Genomic DNA, 19890 nt, shown 5'->3' with positions numbered 1-19890 from the left:
GCTTTTCTCTAGTGACTCAAAGCGCTTTTACATAGTGAAACCCAATATCTAAGTTACATTTAAACCAGTGCGGGTGGCACTGGGAGCAGGTGGGTTAAAGCGTCTTGCCCAAGGACACAACGGCAGCGACTAGGATGGCGGAAGCGGAAATCGAACCCGGAACCATCAAGTTGCTGGCCCGGCCACTCAACCAACCGAGCTATGGTAAAAAAAAAAAGTCGTCCCTCAAGTCCTTTGCCAGCTCTAGAAGTAGAGAGGTTATTTGAGGGGACAGCTTGGCTCGGGTGGTAAAAGCGGCCCTGCCAGCAACTTAAAGGTTCGGGGTTCGATCCCAGCTTTCGCCGTCCCAGTCGTGTCCATCGTGTCTTTGGGCAAGACACTTCACTCTTGGGTCGTGGTTAGGGCTTTGCGTGGCAGCTCCCACCATCAGTGTATGAATGAGTAAATGTTGAATTAGTGTCAAAGTGCTTCAAGTACCTTAAAGGTATAAAAGCGCTATATAAGTTTAATCCATTTATGATATATATAGATATTATTTTAATTATTATATAATAATATAAGAGTCTCCTCCCTGAGATCGGTAGGTTGTGAGTTCAAACCCTGGCCGAGTCATACCAAAGACTATAAAAATGGGACCCATTACCTCCCTGCTTGGCACTCAGCATCAAGGGTTAGAATTGGGGGTTAAATCACCAAAAATTATTCCTGGGCATGACCACCGCTGCTGCTCACTGCTCCCCTCACCTCCCAGGGGGTGAACAAGGGGATGGGTCAAATGCATAGAGTAACTTTTGCCACACCTAGTGTGTGTGGGTGTGACTATCGGTGGTACTTTAACTTTAACTTAATATAATAATATATCAGTATATATTATATACTGTATATATAATATGTAAATATTACATATATGTTATACTTTACATTGCTACTATGGTACATTTTTAGTCTACTTTATACCTTTTGTGTTCGCCCTCTTGTGTGCACTACCCTTTCCATCCTAATCCTTTCCATCCTTTGTAACTGAGCTACTGTGTGGAACAATTTCCCTTGTGGATCATTAAAGTTTGTCTAAGTCATTTGTGGTAGCTAGTGTCAGTGGACATTTGCTTTTAGTCATTTCTTTATATATCCCTGTTACTGTATTTTCAGGACTATGAGCCGCCACTTTTTCCTACGCTCTGAAACCTGCGGCTTATAAAACGGTGCGACTAATTTATCGAGTTTTCTTCCCTGTAATGTTTTGTATTCAACTAATAGTTTTCATACAACACCGACAGAGACACTGACAAGGTGTGTTGTTTGTGCTATGACGCCATCTTTTGAACAAGTTCACTCACTGCAGGTGCTGCAGGTTGAACATTTATTTTCTGTTTTGGGCCTTGAACTGTCTGTAGCGTTTCTGTTCAAATTGAATCTTCATTCATCACTCATACATTTTACAATATAACTAAAACAATTTATACTTAAAAAAACTGTCCCATGTGTGATGTCTGTAGGGGTGTTTTCAAGCATTTTTGTATGTGCTATCGTAATGTAATCAAGGTAGCGTCGTTAGCATTGGTGAATATGCTAACATATTTACAAGGGTCGGGGTTAGTATTATTAACTTCCAATGGCATTTTTTTGTATTGCTCCAGTTTCGTAAATTCACGAAAAAGTCACAAGAGAGCTACTGAGTCAGTTAGCTGATTGGAGAGCTATGACGATGGCAATGACTTCAGTTTTGTTTGATCAGCCGTTTTACTGTCATAAAGTACAGGCCAAAAGTTTGGACACACCTTCTCATTAAATGCGTTTTCTTTATTTTCACGACTACCGTATTTTTGGGACTATAAGTCGCAGTTTTTTTCATAGTTTGGCCGGGGGTGCGACTTATGTGTGAAAGGATTAACACATTACCGTAAAATATCAAATAATATTATTTAGCTCATTCACGTAAGAGACTAGACGTATAAGATTTCATGGGATTTAGCGATTAGGAGTGACAGATTGTTTGGTAAACGTATAGCATGTTCTATATGTTATAGTTATTTGAATGACTCTTAACATAATATGTTACGTTAACATACCAGGCACATTCTCAGTGTGTTATTTATGCCTCATATAACGTACACTTATTCAGCCTGTTGTTCACTATTCTTTATTTATTTTAAATTGCCTTTCAAATGTCTATTCTTGCTGTTGGATTTTATCAAGTAAATTTCCCCCAAAAATGCGACTTATACTCCAGCACGACTTATATATGTTTTTTTCCTTCTTTACTATGCATTTTCGGCCGGTGCGCCTTGTACTCCGAAAAATACGGTATTTACATTGTAGATTGTCACTGAAGGCATCAAAACTATGAACGAACACATGTGGAGTTACAGTATGTACTTAACAAAAAAAAGGTAAAATAACCGAAAACACGTTTCATATTCTAGTTTCTTCAAAATAGCCACCCTTTGCTCTGATTACTGCTTCGCACACTCTTGGCATTCTCTCGATGAGCTTCAAGAGGTAGTCACCTGAAAGGGTTTTCACTTCACAGGTGTGCTTGAAGCTCACCATGTCTTATTTTTCCATTTCATAATTGTTAAGTTGTCACCTGGCCAATGAAGGCAATGTTTCTTTTTGCCGCAGGCTTAGAGACTAAATGAACGCACAAAAGAAGAAAACTCGCTTTCGACAACTCCTTGAAATGTATTTTTAGACACATTAGAGGAGTAGATTTGCACCGCAAGCCTATTCCAAAGCTAAGGGTTCAGTTGCTAGTCGTCAGACGTGAGGTTTTGTAGTTACTGTAAGTACTTTCTTACCCATGATGCTGCTGATGACAGGAGGCTGTTGGGAAACAAAGATGTTCTCTCCATTGCCTTTGTACAGGATACCTGATGGGAAGAAGTCGTAACACATCAGAAACCACACAAGATATGGGATGAAAGGAATAACATTCAGATATAATACATTGTTGGTTTTCATTTTTTGATGGAAAAATCAGGATTGCAATGTAATAAAGTGGAGTGGGTAGAATCATTGCCAAAATTTGGATAGGGGAAGAAGTGGAGGAGCAATCAGGGGAGAAAGGAGGGCTTTTTATTTGTTAATTTTTTTAAATGAGTTTATTTCGGTCATATAATCCAGTGTTTTTCAACCACTAGTGTGCCGTGGGAGATTTTGTAATTTCACCTAACAGGGCTTCACGGTGGAAGAGGGGTTAGTGCATCTGCCTCACAATACGAAGGTCCTGAGTAGTCTTGGGTTCAATCCCGGGCTCGGGATCTTTCTGTGTGGAGTTTGCATGTCCTCCCCGTGACTGCGTGGGTTCCCTCCGGGTACTCCGGCTTCCTCCCACTTCCAAAGACATACACCTGGGGATAAGTTGATTGGCAACACTAAATTGGCCCTAGTGTGTGGATGTGAGTGTGAATGTTGTCTGTCTATCTCTGTGTTGGCCCTGCGATGAGGTGGCGACTTGTCCAGGGTGTACCCCGCCTTCCGCCCGATTGTAGCTGAGATAGGCTCCAGCGCCCCCCGCGATCCCAAAGGGAATAAGCGGTAGAAAATGGATGGATGGATGGATGGGTTAAAAATATTTTTTACAAACTGTAATTATAATCCGCAAATAATGTGCCGTTGTTGAGTGTCTGTGCTGTCTAGAGCTCGGCAGAGTAACCGTGTTAAACTCTTCCATATCAGTAGGTAGCTGATGCTGTAGATGTCGGAAACATGGTTTGTCGTGATCACAATATGCAGACGACAGCGGGAGGCAGTGTGCAGGTAAAAAGGTATCTAATGCTTGAACCAAAAATAAACAAAAGGTGAGTGCCCCTAAGAAAAGGCATTGAAGCTTAGGGATGGCTATGCAGAACGGAACTAAAACTGAACTGGTTACAAAGTAAACAAAAACGGAATGCTGGACGACGGCAAAGACTTACAGCGTGTGGAGCAGACGGCGTCCACAAAGTACATCCGAACATGACATGACAATCAATAATGTCCCCACAAGGAAGGATTGTGTCTGCACAACTTAAATAGTCTTGATTGCGACAAAAAAATACCAACAAAACAGGAAAAGCCACCAAAGTAGGAGCGCAAGACAGGAATTAAAACACTACACACAGGAAAACACCAAAAAACTCAAAATAAGTCACGGCGTGAAGTGACAGGTCGTGACTCTAGACCTACTTTGAGACAAGAGCTATAGTGATGCATGCTTGGTTATGGTTTAAAGTCATATCCAACAATTGCGAGAACTATTTTTTTTTTATTGTCAATATCGGCTACGAAGTTTAATTTTTTAATGTTTTCTGCTGGTGGTGTGCCTCCACATTTTTTCAATAAAAAACATGTGCCTTGGCTCAAAAAAGGTTGAAAAACACTGATATAATCAACCATTTTGTGTGATCAATTTAACAACACAGATTATACATATTAACAATTATACACATACACAAAAAAAAAAGAATGACCAAAAAAGGAATAGACTGAAGCCCAGGCTTATATTTGCTTATCTTATACATTCACTGAAAATTACATTGCCTGGAACATCAACGTTCAAAGAATCAATGGGATGAAAGTAATCGTTACTATATTTTATAATTTTCCATTATTTCACCTTTCAAGGCTTTCTTAAACCTTAACAAAGAACGACATGTCTTCAACTCATCAATAGAGAGGCTGAGACTTGCAAAGTGTACCCCGTTTATCCATCTAAGTGCAACTGTTGTGGTATGAATGGTCTTTATACAATTGTTTTCGGGGATTTCAGCGTCACGTATTGCAAGGTTATAGTGACTGTACTGCAGTGGCGGGCCGTGCGTTTCCCCACCTAGGTCTTCAGTGATGTCCGACTTCAATGATTACCTCTCAAAATACCATCATTGATGTCACCACATGACCATTGCTGGAGAAATACTATACAGGAACACATTTACACACTACTGAATCACATCAACAGTGTACAAACAGGTTTTTTTCTGGCGCATTTAAAAATCAATAAACCCGCATCATCAATTAAAACACATTTTGTTTTCGCCCTAATGTGTGCACTATCCTTTCCATCCTTATCCTTTCCATTATTTGTAACTGAACTACTGTGTGGAACAATTTTCCTTGTGGATCATTAAAGTTTGTCGAAGTCTAAGTCTAAGTCAGGGGTGTCAAACTCAAATACAGAGTGGGCCAAAATGTAAAACTGAACAAAGCCGCGGGCCAAGGTTGAACAAATTAACCTTTTTGATAGGGACCCAAACAAGTTTTGCATTGAATATTGAACAAGCAAGGCTTATATAACTTTATAGTGACATGCAAAATCGAGTTTCAAATAATAATAATAATAATTAAAAAATATCAATGGCATATCAAATACAATTTAAATAAAAATGTAATGCCTCTTTTCTATTTGCAGCCTTCTGAGGTAAATATCAACATTAACTTTTTCCACAGGCTAATAAATTAGAAAATAAACCAACCATTCAGTGCTCAGTTTGCAACACACTGATCTAATCTGATGTGCCCAAGCCAGATACATGCCATCTTTTCTTGGATGCTAGTTCATTAATGTCGGGGCTCAGTCTTTGAGCTGAGGCAACCTTCATTATCGAACGAAGTTGTTCATCAGTCATTATAACTCATCCACCCGGACCACAGCCTTGTCGTCACGTCTGCTTTTCATCCATTCCAACAACGTGTCGGTCCGATCCCAAAATATGTGCGACTTCAGCACGCACGCACACGTAAATGCAATTCATACTTGGCCAACAGCGATACAGATTACACTGACGGTGCTCGTATAAATAACTTTAACACTGTTAGAAATATGCACCACACTGTGAATCCACACCAAACAAGAATGACAAACACATTTCGGGAGAACATCTGCACAGTAACACAACATAAACACAACAAAACAAATACCCAGAATCCCATGCAGCCCTAACTCTTCCGGGCGGCAATATACCCCCCCACCCCTTCCGTGCGTCGGTTGAGGTGGGTGTGGTTGGGGGGGGGGGCACCCATGGTCTAAGTCATTTGTGGTAGCCAGTGTCCCCTGCAGTGGACATTTGCTTTGGGTCATTTCTTTATACAACCCAGTTACCGTTACCTGTCCAAATTAGTTAGTTAGTTTCAGTTTATTTTGGACATGCATACAATACAATTACAATGTAATGCATCACACATTTCCAGTTGTTTCATTCGAAAAGGAGTAGGAAGAAGCTGAGTTTATTTAATCCTACTCCTTTTTCATACCATAGCAATTTAATCACATTTCTTTGTTCTGTTTGTAACAGAGCAGTGAATAAATAAATATACCATAAGTAAGTAAACAAATATTAAATACAACAATAAATATTAGACTTATAAACATATACACAATAATTGCAGTTCTCTTAAAAAAAATAGTTAAGTCATCTATGGTTCACCGAAGAGATGAATGAGATTATGTCTTTTTTTTTTTTAAGGTTGATTTAATTCTGCTACTGAATAAACGTACTCAGACGATGAGAGCAAAAAAACAAACAAACAAAAACAAAAAAACACTAAGCCAGGGCAACAACGACAAAGTTATCGAGTTCAATTTCATTTATCGTTCAACTAATCCAGGGGTCGGCAACCCAAAACGTTGAAAGAGCCATATTGGACCAAAAATACAAAAAAAAAAAAAATTTGTCTGGAGCCGCAAAAAATAAAACACCTTATATAAGTGTTATAATGAAGACAACACATGATGTAAGTGTCTATATTAGCTATATTAGCCCACTATCAAAGGCTGACGCAAATCTTCGTTGACAGAAATGTTGTATTTTAATATTTATTCTACACATTTTTGCAACATTGGAAATCATTAGTAAAATGGAGGCTTCTCACAGGATGAGATAACTTCTGGAAATTACTGGCTCAGAATGGCCAAAGGTATAGATGTGTGTGTCCAAGTTTAAGGAAACGGCAGGCTGTCTTCTTCTAATGGATTTATTACAATATTTTCAAGCTGGGTAACGTTTGCTGTGGTCTGGAACAACATGGCACACAATCAACTATGAGAAATGCAGCCAATATTGCATACAGATAATGTGTCATGAGACATGCAAATAAAAATTAAATACACAGAGGACATAAGTAAAGGACATTAAAAGAGCTCAAATATAGCTACAAACGAGGTATAACGATACAATATGTGCAAGCCTAAATAGCATGTTAGCATCGATTAGCTTGCGGTCATGGATTGACCAAATATGCCTGATTAGCACTCCAGCAAATCAATAAAATCACCAAAGCTCACCTTTGTGCATTCACGCACAGCATAAAACGTTTGGTGGACAAAATGAAACAAAGAAGGAGTGGCATAAAACACGTCATTCAGTGGCAGCGTCGAAAAAAGTTGTGCATGTAAACAAAATACGATGAAATCAATGAACGCTGAAATTAGTAGGACAAAACGGTGTTTGCCAAATACTCTCATCAGTGAAGCATGTTTAATATAAACTGTGGGATTTCTAACAATTAGGAAGGTTTGTGTCATGTTTGTCCTCCTATAGAAAATATATTGAAACAAAAAATATATTGTTTTCTTCATCTTTTTCCATTTTCACACATCTCTGAACGAGGTCCAGGGAGCCACTCGGGCGGCGGGTTGCTGATCCCCGGACTAATTGATGTATTGACTCTCAGCCCAGGTCTCACTTATACGATCTATCATTGTTTATTACAAACCCCGTTTCCATATGAGTTGGGAAATTAAACGGAATAAAATGATTTTCAAATCCTTTTCAACCCATATTCAATTGAATGCACTACAAAGACAACATATTTGATGTTCAAACTCATAAACTTTTTTTTTTTTTTTTGCAAATAATAATTAACTTAGAATTTCATGGCTGCAACACGTGCCAAAGTAGTTGGGAAAGGGCATGTTCACCACTGTGTTACATGGCCTTTCCTTTTAACAATACTCAGTAAACGTTTGGGAACTGAGGAGACACATTTTTTAAGCTTCTCAGGTGGAATTCTTAAAATGTGGACTCGTCAGACCACAGAACACTTTTCCACTTTGTATCAGTCCATCTTAGATGAGCTCTTGCCCAGCGAAGCCGACGGCATTTCTGGGTGTTGTTGATAAACGGTTTTCGCCTTGCATAGGAGAGTTTTAACTTGCACTTGCAGATGTAGCGACCAACTGTAGTTACTGACAGTGGGTTTCTGAAGTGTTCCTGATCCCATGTGGTGATATCCTTTGCACACTGATGTCGCTTGTTGATGCAGTACAGCCTGAGGGATCGAAGGTCACGGGCTTAGCTGCTTACGTGCAGTGATTTCTCCAGATTCTCTGAACCCTTTGATGATATTACGGACCGTAGACGGTGAAATCTCTAAATTCCTTGCAATTGCTGGTTGAGAAAGGTTTTTCTTAAACTGTTCAACAATTTGCTCACGCATTTGTTGACAAAGTGGTGACCCTCGCCCCATCCTTGTTTGTGAATGACTGAGCATTTCATGGAATCTACTTTTGTACCCAATCATGGCACCCACTTGTTCCCAATTTGCTTGTTCACCTGTGGGATGTTCCAAATAAGTGTTTGATGAGCATTCCTCAACTTTATCAGTATTTATTGCCACCTTTCCCAACTTCTTTGTCACGTGTTGCTGGCATCAAATGCTAAACTTAATGATTATTTGCAAAAAAAATAAAAAAATATGTTCATCAGTTTGAACATCAAATATGTTGTCTTTGTAGCATATTCAACTGAATATGGGTTGAAAGTGATTTGCAAATCATTGTATTCCGTTTATATTTACATCTAACACAATTTCCCAACTCATATGGAAACGGGGTTTGTATACAGCAATATACTGTAGCCAGAGTCTTGTTACCCTGACACAGATATAAAAAGAAACCTCCTGGTGAGTTGTATTTTTAAAAGCCGGACACCCTTAGAAGCCTGAATTATAATTCTGCTGTCCTTCATAGATTTCTTTTCATTCCTGCCTCCAATCCCTCCCCCGTGCTTTTCTTCCTTTCTGCAAGCTTTTTTTCCTTCTTCCTCCCAGCCGACTTACCTAACGTTATTCTTTGGCCATCTACTTTTAAAGAATATTTTGATTGGATGACTTTCTATGTTCTTGATAGCCAGCATCCAACGCTAGTTGGCCCAAATCCCACTGGGCTTCCTTCACTCCATCCCCGGGTCTCTTTCATCTCGGCTTCCATTAGTAGGTGTTGATTGATCAACAGAGGCACAGCTCGCAGGCTCGCGCCCATGCTGCGCCGCGGTCCGCCATGACAACAACTGCTCGCCCGACTACAAAAAAACGGCGAGCGTGTTGTGATGTGGGGGTGAGACGGAAGGGAAGTAAAGCGACGCTCCACGAGAAGAACTCTCCAGCTGTGTTAAAAGTGAGGCCACTGCAGCTCCCTCGCACTCGGGGAGTGAATGTGTTTATAAACGGAGTGTGTTTGACCTTGATCTGAAAGCTCCCCAATCCGAAAACACACACTGGCACAGGGAGTCGGGGAAGTGCTTGACAAGGTGTTGAAAGTGCTGGAGGACAGCATGGAGGGAAGGATGAATAGTAACATGATTGATGAGGTGACAGAAAGGGGGTTGGGTGAGAAGAAGGGGAAATAAAGTCAAGGCCGTTTCACAAAATACCAAAGCATGCTAATAAAAACAACCTAATTCAAATACACAGTGGTGGGTCTCAGGCTATGTCTACACTAAGCCGGATAACCCCTTAAACAAATCATTATTTAGCCTAAGCCCCGTTTCGGCCACCATCATTTAAAGTTCCCCTCCTTGGATAATTTTTTACACGAAATGAATTTATAACAATCTTTGCAAGCTGGGTAATGTTTGCTGTGGTCTGGAACAACATGGCACACACACATCTATGACAAATGCAGCCAATATTACATACAGATAATGTGTCATGAGTAGGGATAATATCGGACTGCCGATATTATCGGCCAATAAATGCTTTAAAATGTAATTATCGGTATCTGTTTCAAAATTATCGGTATCGGTTTCAAAAAGTAAAATTTATGACTTTTTAAAACGCCGCCGTGTACACGGATGTAGGGAGAAGTACAGAGCGCCAATAAACCTTAAAGGCACTGCCCTTGCCTTCCGGCCCAGCCACATAATATCTGCAGCTTTTCACACACACACACAAGTGAATGCTGCATACTTGGTCAACAGCCATACAGGTCACACTGAGGGTGGCCGTATAAACAACTTTAACACTGTTACAAATATGCGCCACACTGTGAACCCACACCAAACAAGAATGACAAACAAATTTCGGGAGAACATCCGCACCGTGACACAACATAAACACGACAGAACAAATGCCCAGAACCCCTTGCAGCAGTAACTCTTCCGGGACGCTACAATATACACCCCACCCCTCCCCCCCAAGCCCGCCCACCTCAACCGCCTCATGCTCTCCCAGGGAGAGCATGTCCCAAATTCCAAGCTGCTGTTTTGAGGCATGTTAAAAAAAAAATAATGCACTTTGTGACTTCAATAATAAATATGGCAGTGCCATGTTGGCATTTTTTTCCATAACTTGAGTTGATTTATTTTGGAAAACCTTGTTAAAGTTAAAGTTAAAGTACCAATGATTGTCACACACACACTAGGTGTGGTGAAATTATTCTCTGCATTTGACCCATCACCCTTGATCACCCCCTGGGATGTGAGGGGAGCAGTGGGCAGCAGCGATGGCTGCGCTCGGGAATAATTTTTGGTGATTTAACCCCCAATTCCAACCCTTGATGCTGAGTGCCAAGCAGGGAGGTAATGGGTACCATTTTTATAGTCTTTGGTATGACTCGGCCGGGGTTTGAACTCACAACCTACCGATATCAGGGCGGACACTCTAACCACTAGGCCACTGAGTAGGTTGTTACATTGTTTAATGCATTCAGCATGGCATCACAACAAAATTAGGCGTAATAATGTGTTAATTCCACGACTGTATATAACGGTATCGGTTGATATCGGAATCGGTAATTTAGGGTTGGACAATATCGGAATATCGGATATCGGCAAAAAAGCCATTATCGGACATATCTAGTCATGAGACATGCAAATATAAATTAAATACACAGAGGACATAAGTAAAGGACATTAAATGAGCTCAAATATACCTACAAACGAGGTTTAATGATGCAATATGTACATACAGCTAACCTAATTAGCATGTTAGCATCGATTAGCTTGCAGTCATGCACTGACCAAATATGCCTGATACGCACTCCAGCAAATCAATAACATCAACAAAGCTCACCTTTGTGCATTCACGCACAGCATAAATCGTTTAGTGGACAAAATGAGACAGAGAAGGAGTGGCATAAAACACGTCTTTCTGTGGCAGCATCGGAGACAAGTTGTACATGTAAACGAACTACGATGAGTTCAATGAACGCTGAAATTAGTAGGACAAAACGGCGCTTGCCAAATACTCTCATCAGTGAAGCATGTTTAATATAAACTGTGGGATTTCTAACAATTAGGAAGGTTTGTGTCATGTTTGTTCTCCTACAGAAAACATAGCAAAACAAAAAATATATTTATTTTCTTCATCTTTTTCCATTTTCACACATCTCTGAACGAGGTCCAAGGAGCCACTAGGGCGTCGCTAAAGATAGATTGAATCTCCGGCTCTCAGCTTTGTATACTCATTGATCGTTTACAAACAGAGTTTGTAAATAGGAAGTGACGCCAGAAAGAACGCGCCACAAGGCCGCGGAATAAAGACACGCTGCAGGCTTACACACACACACATGCATCCACAAAAAATATACGCCACACATATACCCCATCCCCCATCCAACGCCCTTGAAGCGAATCCCTTAGGGGTGATGGACGGCTGGGCAGCGCCTGAAGAGCTGCAGCCTACCACCATGGCCCCCCCACTCCCTCCCCTCTGTTGTTCGATATCCCGAGATGTGCGTTGTAATATGTACATGTGCTTTGCTATGGAGGTTTTTTTCCCACTCCTGACTGGGCCCCCTTAGTCTAGATTGTATTTTTGGTGGGATTTACCCTGGATAATTTAGCCAGGGGCCTCAATGTTCCCTGTTCTTTAAGCTGGTCAGGATACGACAATGTAATTACTTAAATCCACTGCTCTAAACACTACACACTAAAAAAATCTGGGTTAATTTGATAACCCAATTTATGAGTTGCGAGTGTTAGGTTCAATTTTGGAGTTATTTTTATGAAGAGCAATAAGGATTAATGTCATTAACATTATTTACAATCACACACCTTATGTACATGAAAATATTTGAGCATGCTGTATAGAACTACTATGAGCATACACGGCAATTCTAGTAAAAAAAAAAACTGTCCCTCATATATGACATCACATGGACAAAGATAATAATAATAATGAATCTGTAACACACTTTACATTTGTTAAAATCTCAAAGTGCTACAAAGTAGAACAAAAAAAGGTAAAAAAATAAAAATAGAAACTTAGGATATATACCGTATTTTCTGCACTATAAGGCGCACCGGATTATAAGGCGCACCTTCAATGAATGGCCTATTTTAAAACGTTGTTCATATATAAGGCGCACCGTATTATAAGGCGCATAGAATAGACGCTACAGTAGAGGCTGGGGTTACTTTATGCATCCCGTAGTTGCGAGACCTGTTGTGGCTCAATATTGGTCCATATATAAGGCGCACCGGATTATAAGGCGCACTGTCAGCTTTTGAGAAAATTGGAGGTTTTTAAGTGCTCCTTATAGTGCGGAAAATACGGTAATAGAAAATTTAAATAGAAATAAAAACATAAAAACGCTAGATAAACACTAGATAAAACATAGAAACATGGATAAAATAGAAATATAAACATGAAAGCACTGGATAAAACAGATAAGACCTTCTGGAGGAAAGTTCTGTGGTCAGATGAAACAAAAATGGAGCTGTTTGGCCACAATACCCAGCAATATGTTTGGAGGAGAAAAGGTGAGGCCTTTAATCCCAGGAACACCACTCCTACCATCAAGCATGGTGGTGGTGGTATTATGCTCTGGGCCTGTTTTGCTGCCAATGGAACTGCTGCTTTACAGAGAGTAAATGGGACAATGAAAAAGGAGGATTACCTCCAAATTCTTCAGGACAACCTAAAATCATCAGCCCGGAGGTTGGGTCTTGGGCGCAGTTGGGTGTTCTAACAGGACAATGACCCCAAACACACGTCAAAAGTGGTAAAGGAATGGCTAAATCAGGCTATAGAATTAAGGTTTTATAATGGCCTTCCCAAAGTCCTGACTTAAACGTGTGGACAATGCTGAAGAAACAAGTCCATGTCAAAAAACCAACACATTTAGCTGAACTGCACTAATTTTGTCATTAGAAGTGGTCAACCATTCAAGCAGAAGCTTGTGGATGGCTACCAAAAGCGCCTTATTGCAGTGAAACTTGCCAAGAGACATGTAAGCAAATATTAACATTGCTGTATGTATACTTTTGACCCAGCAGATTTGCTCACATTTTCAGTAGACCCATAATAAATTCATAAAAGAACCAAACTTCATTAATGTTTTTTGTGACCAACAAGTATGTGCTCCAATCACTCCATCACAAAAAAATAAGAGTTGCAGAAATGATTGGAAACTCAAGACAGCCATGACATTATGTCCTTTACAAGTGTATGTAAACTTTTGACCACGATTGTATGTCGGCTCTTGAACGGGTTCGTGCTGAAAATGCAATGACGTTATACTTTTAGCAATGACAATAAATCACTGCTTTCCTATCACCATCCATTTTCTGTCTTTTGTCCAAGTCGGGGTGACGGGGGGGTTGGAGCCTATCCCAGCTGCACTCGGGCATATGGAAATTGTGAATATGGTAATAATGGCTTCTATAGGGGAAAAAAAACCTGGAAGTAAACTTCCATCCATCCATCCATCTTCTTCCGCTTATCCGAGGTCGGGTCGCGGGGGTAGCAGCCTAAGCAAGGAAGCCCAGACTTCCCTCTCCGGAGCCACTTCTTCCAGCTCTTCCCGGGGGATCCCAAGGCGTTCCCAGGCCAGCCGGGAGACATAGTCTTCCCAACGTGTCCTGGGTCTTGCCCGTGGCCTCCTACCGGTCGGACGTGCCCTAAACACCTCCCGAGGGAGGCGTTCGGGTGGCATCCTGACCAGATGCCCGAACCACCTCATCTAGCTCCTCTCAATGTGGAGAAGCAGCGGCTTTACTTTGAGTTCCCCCCGAATGACAGAGCTTCTCACCCTATCTCTAAGGGAGAGCCCCGCCACCCGGTGGAGGAAACTCATTTCGGCCGCTTGTACCCGTGATCTTGTCCTTTCGGTCATAACCCAAAGCTCATGACCACAGGTGAGGATGGGGATGTAGATCGACCGGTAAATTGAGAGCTTTGCCTTCCGGCTCAGCTCCTTCTTCACCACAACGGATCGATACAGCGTCCGCATTACTGAAGACGCCGCACCGATCCGCCTGTCGATCTCACGATCCACTCTTCCCTCACTCGTGAACAAGACTCCGAGGTACTTGAACGCCTCCACTTGGGGCAGGGTCTCCTCCCCAACCCGGAGATGGCCATCCACCCTTTTCCGGGCGAGAACCATGGACTCAAGACTTGGAGGTGCTGATTCTCATCCCAGTCGTAAACTTAGCTTTCTCAAAAGGATTATATTGGATCGTAGCGGTTCCACTGTATCGATTTGTGTTACGATTTGTGTTTCTGTTCTGCTTTATATTGTGCATTAGTTCTCCTACTTGTGTTTGTTTGGGTTTACTGTCTCCAGACCCCCTTATATCCGATGCGGGTTGGAGCAATGACAGACCCACAGGCAGCCACTTGTCAATTAGTCAGGCTTTTAAGCGCAGCGCGAAGACGTCGGTGGAGCTTCAGTCCTGACTCCTGACTCCTGACTACTGCGAGAGTGTAGCACTTTCCAGTCTGCCTCCGGTATTTATTTTCTTTGCTTTGCATGCCTTTTGTGCGTCCGGCAAATTTCACATTTTCCTCCTCTGTCTTCCAGCTCACCTTGTTGGTTCGGTTCAGTCGTCCCTTTGACACAGCTGTTACTTTTTGTCCTTCTTAATAATAGTGATAACAATGGATTGGATAAATACATCGCTTTTCTGGACACCCAAAGTGCTTACATTGAAAGCCGTTATTCATTCACTCCACAGCTGCCCCGGGGCAATAAATTTTTTCACGCTGCTCTTTTGATGCTTTTTGTGTTGTACTCCGTATTTTTCCCCAGCTCTACATGAGCAATCTAAAAATGGGTTCTTCTGTTTTTTACATTGGGGGGTCCAACCAAAACCAAATCCTCACAGTTTCCCTTTTGTCTCAGGTGCCAATTAGATACACATGATGTCTGATGAGAGACCAGCACGGAACATGAACCATTTTTTGGGATTCCATTCAATTTTGCAACATGCATACACTTTGGCATATGAAGAGGCTGGATTTACAGTACAGGCCAAAAGTTGGGACATAAAAAGGTGAAATAACTGAAAACAAGTTTTATATTCTAGTTTTTTTTTCAAAATAGCTATTGCTTTGCACACTCTTGGCATTCTCTCGATGAGCTTACATAGGTAGTCACCTGAAAAGGTTTTCCAACAGTCCTGAAGGAGTTAGCTCATCGAGAGAATGCCAAGAGTGTGCAAAGCAGTAATCAGAGCAAAGGGTGGCTGTTTTGAAGAAACTTGAATACAAAACATGTCAATTATTTCAATAGCTATCTCAATTTTCAATAGCTATTAATAATTTGCGGTTCTGTGCCGTAACGAGGGATGGGTATCGTTTACATTTTAACTGATACTAGTACAGGGGTGTCAAACTTGTTTTCATTGAGGGCCACGCTGCAGTTTTGGCTGCCCTCAGAGGGCCGGCCGCTTGCAAACATTAGCCGCATGATATTGTCACACCATTACCTATGCATTTGATTAGTAAATGTATATTTTACCTACAATTAGGGATGTCCGATAATGGCTTTTTGCCGATATCCGATATTCCGATATTGTCCAACTCTTTAATTACCGATACTGATATCAACCGATATATACAGTCGTGGAATAAACACATTATTATGCCTAATTTGGACAACCAGGTATGGTGAAGATAAGGTACTTTTAAAAATAATTAATAACATAAAATAAGATAAATAAATTAAAAATATTTTCTTGAATAAAAAAGAAAGTAAAACAATCTAAAAACAGTTACATAGAAACTAGTAATTAATGAAAATTAGTAAAATTAACTGTTAAAGGTTAGTACTATTAGTGGACCAGCAGCACGCACAATCATGTGTGCTTACGGACTGTATCCCTTGCAGACTGTATTGATATATATTGATATATAATGTAGGAACCAGAATATTAATAACAGAAAGAAACAACCCTTTTGTGTGAATGAGTGTGAATGAGTGTAAATGGGGGAGGAAGGTTTTTTGGGTTGGTGCACTAATTGTAAGTGTATCTTGTGTTTTTTGTGTTGATTTAATAATAAAAAAGAAAAAAAGAAAAAAAAAGAAAAGAAAACGATACCAATAATAAAAAAAAAGATACCGATAATTTCCAATATTACATTTTAACGCATTTATTGGCCGATATTATCGGACATCTCTACCTACAGCAGTGGTTCTCAAACTTTTTTTGTCATCCCCCACTTTGGACAAGGGGGAGTTTTCAAGCCCCACCTGCCCCCATCGCCCCAACAGAGCGCTAATGCCAAGCTTTAACATTTTCAAATTTATTGAACATCAAGTTGTATACATTCGAACTCAATAACATAAAATAACATTAAGTTCAATAATAAATAAAATAACTGTGCAGCTGTGGTATAACTTGCATCAAGTTCAATAATAAATAAAATAACTTCCATAAAGTTCAATAATAAATAAAACAAAAGTGTTATAACTTGCATCAAGTTCAATAATAAATCAAAAAAAGTGTTATAACTTGCATCACGTTCAAAAATAAATAAAAAAAACTGTTATAACTTGCATCAAGTTCAATAATAAATCAAAAAAAGTGTTATAACTTGCATCACGTTCAATAATAAATCAAAAAAAGTGTTATAACTTGCATCAAGTTCAATAATAAATCAAATAAAAGTGTTATAACTTGCATCAAGTTCAATAATAAATCAAAAAAGTGTTATAACTTGCATCAAGTTCAATAATAAATCAAAAAAGTGTTATAACTTGCATCAAGTTCAATAATAAATCAAAAAGTGTTATAACTTGCATCACGTTCAATAATAAATCAAAAAAAGTGTTATAACTTGCATCAAGTTCAATAATAAATCAAATAACTTGCATCAAGTTCAATAATAAATCAAAAAAAGTGTTATAACTTGCATCAAGTTCAATAATAAATAAAACAAAAGTGTTATAACTTGCATCAAGTTCAATAATAAAAAAAAGTGTTATAACTTGCATCAAGTTCAATAATAAATCAAATAAAAGTGTTATAACTTGCATCAAGTTCAATAATAAATCAAATAACTTGCATCAAGTTCAATAATAAATCAAAAAAAGTGTTATAACTTGCATCAAGTTCAATAATAAATAAAACAAAAGTGTTATAACTTGCATCAAGTTCAATAATAAATCAAAAAAAGTGTTATAACTTGCATCAAGTTCAATAATAAATAAAACAAAAGTGTTATAACTTGCATCAAGTTCAATAATAAATAAAACAAAAGTGTTATAACTTGCATCAAGTTCAATAATAAATCAAAAAAAGTGTTATAACTTGCATCAAGTTCAATAATAAATCAAATAACTTGCATCAAGTTCAATAATAAATACAATAAAAGTGCCACTTTGCAATCTTTGCAAAAAAAAAAAAAGGAGGGGCTATGCATTTGGCAAGACAGGGCAAGTGACAGCACTTTCCCCCAGGAGAGCCACCTTGCTTCACTGTGAAACAGCACGGCTGTATGATCAGCTCCCATTTCCTCACACAGTGCAGAGAACAGTCGCACTTTCAGTGGTCGTGTTTTGATCAAATTTACCGCGCTCACAACATGTTAAAACCTCATTGAGTTCGGGGCTGAGCTGCCTTGACGCGAGTGCTTCCCGGTGAATGACACAGTGTGTGCCCGTCAGATTTTTGTTTCTCTGCAGGCGCTGGCTCTGGCTCGACGACCTTTGAGGTGCGAGTCACAAATGTATATATTTGTGTAATTGTGATCCACACATTAGCCTGCTACCCATCCGCGCGAAAGTTTGTTCCGCTTAGCCCCGCCCCCATTAGTTACTGTTGCTATGTCTGTCAAACTTTCGCTCGTACCGAGAAATATAAAGCCTACAGTAAAAATAAGTACCGGTAATTTCCATTTATTTATATAGCGGATTTCACAGACAGAATCACAAAGTGATTTACAGTGTGTATAGAAAATGAAAGCATAGTAAAAAAAATAATCTAAGAATATAATAATTAAAAAAAAAAAATGTAAAGTGAAATTTCCTCCCGTTCCTCGCGCCCCACCTGTCATGTCTCTATTCCCCACCAGTGGGGCGCGCCCCACACTTTGAGAAACGCTGACCTACAGTGTAAGAAGAAAAAAAATCTGTGGATTTTGCAATCAAAAAAATTGCAAAATTTTACCATAAAATTTACAGTAATATGGTCACACTCTATTTTACTGTAGAATTCTGGTGACTAAGCTGCCAATTTTTTGTTTGTATTTTTGCATAAAAAATATGGTTGCTGTTTTCACAGTGTATTACTGTAAATGTAAAATTGGTACCACAGTTTTGTTCTTATGGGAGGATTTTGAAGACCGACCTGTTTTAAAAATATATATATATATATATATTGTCATGTTTACAGTGTACAATTTGATGGATCACTTGCTTTGAAATCATAAGGCTAAGTAGATATTTACGTATGTTTTGACCCCAAAAATGTTTCAAATGTATGATAATATAGTAGATTGCATACACTTTGGCATATGAAGAGGCTGGATATACAGTATAGGCCAAAAGTTGGGACACAAAAAAGGTGAAATAACTGAAAACAAGTTTTATATTCTAGTTTTTTTCAAAATAGCCATTGCTTTGCACACTCTTGGCATTCTCTCGATGAGCTTCAATAGGTCGTCACCTGAAAAGGTTTTCCAACAGTCCTGAAGGAGTTAGCTCATCGAGAGAATGCCAAGAGTGTGCAAAGCAGTAATCAGAGCAAAGGGTGGCTGTTTTGAAGAAACTAGAATATAAAACATGTCAATTATTTCAATAGCTATCTCAATTTTCAATAGCTATTAATAATTTGCGGGTCTGTTCCGTAACGAGGGATAAGTATTGTTTACATTTGAACTGATACTAGTACAGGGGTGTCAAACTTGTTTTCATTGAGGGCCACGCTGCAGTTTTGGCTGCCCTAAGAGGGCCGGCCGCTTGCAAACATTAGCCGCATGATATTGTCACACCATTACCTATGCATTTGATTAGTAAATGTATATTTTACCTACAATTAGGAATGTCCGATAATGGCTTTTTGCCGATATCCGATATTCCGATATTGTCCAACTCTTTAATTACCGATACTGATATCAACCGATATATACAGTCGTGGAATAAACACATTATTATGCCTAATTTGGACAACTGGGTATGGTGAAGATAAGGTACTTTTAAAAATAATTAATAAAATAAAATAAGATAAATAAATTAAAAACATTTTCTTGAATAAAAAAGAAAGTAAAACAATCTAAAAACAGTTACATAGAAACTAGTAATGAATGAAAATGAGTAAAATTAACTGTTAAAGGTTAGTACTATTAGTGGACCAGCAGCACGCACAATCATGTGTGCTTACGGACTGTATCCCTTGCAGACTGTATTGATATATATTGATATATAATGTAGGAACCAGAATATTAATAACAGAAAGAAACAACCCT

General features: G+C 39.4%; 1 protein-coding gene across 11 annotated transcripts in view; it reads right to left on the bottom strand.

Annotated features, from left to right (window-relative positions):
• Positions 1–19890, bottom strand: part of tenm3 (teneurin transmembrane protein 3) — an 822859-nt gene that overhangs the window by 127019 nt on the left and 675950 nt on the right. For all 11 annotated transcript variants that reach the window (XM_061988364.1, XM_061988365.1, XM_061988363.1 and 8 more), the window contains one exon: positions 2799–2870. In XM_061988364.1, the coding sequence (XP_061844348.1) occupies positions 2799–2870 (72 nt within the window). The remainder of the gene's footprint in view (positions 1–2798; positions 2871–19890) is intronic.

The sequence above is a fragment of the Nerophis lumbriciformis genome, linkage group LG27, assembly GCF_033978685.3.
Source record: "Nerophis lumbriciformis linkage group LG27, RoL_Nlum_v2.1, whole genome shotgun sequence".
Classification (NCBI taxonomy): Eukaryota; Metazoa; Chordata; class Actinopteri; order Syngnathiformes; family Syngnathidae; genus Nerophis; species Nerophis lumbriciformis.
The sequence above is the reverse complement of the archived record's forward strand: the minus strand, read 5'-3'. Positions and strand labels throughout refer to the sequence as shown.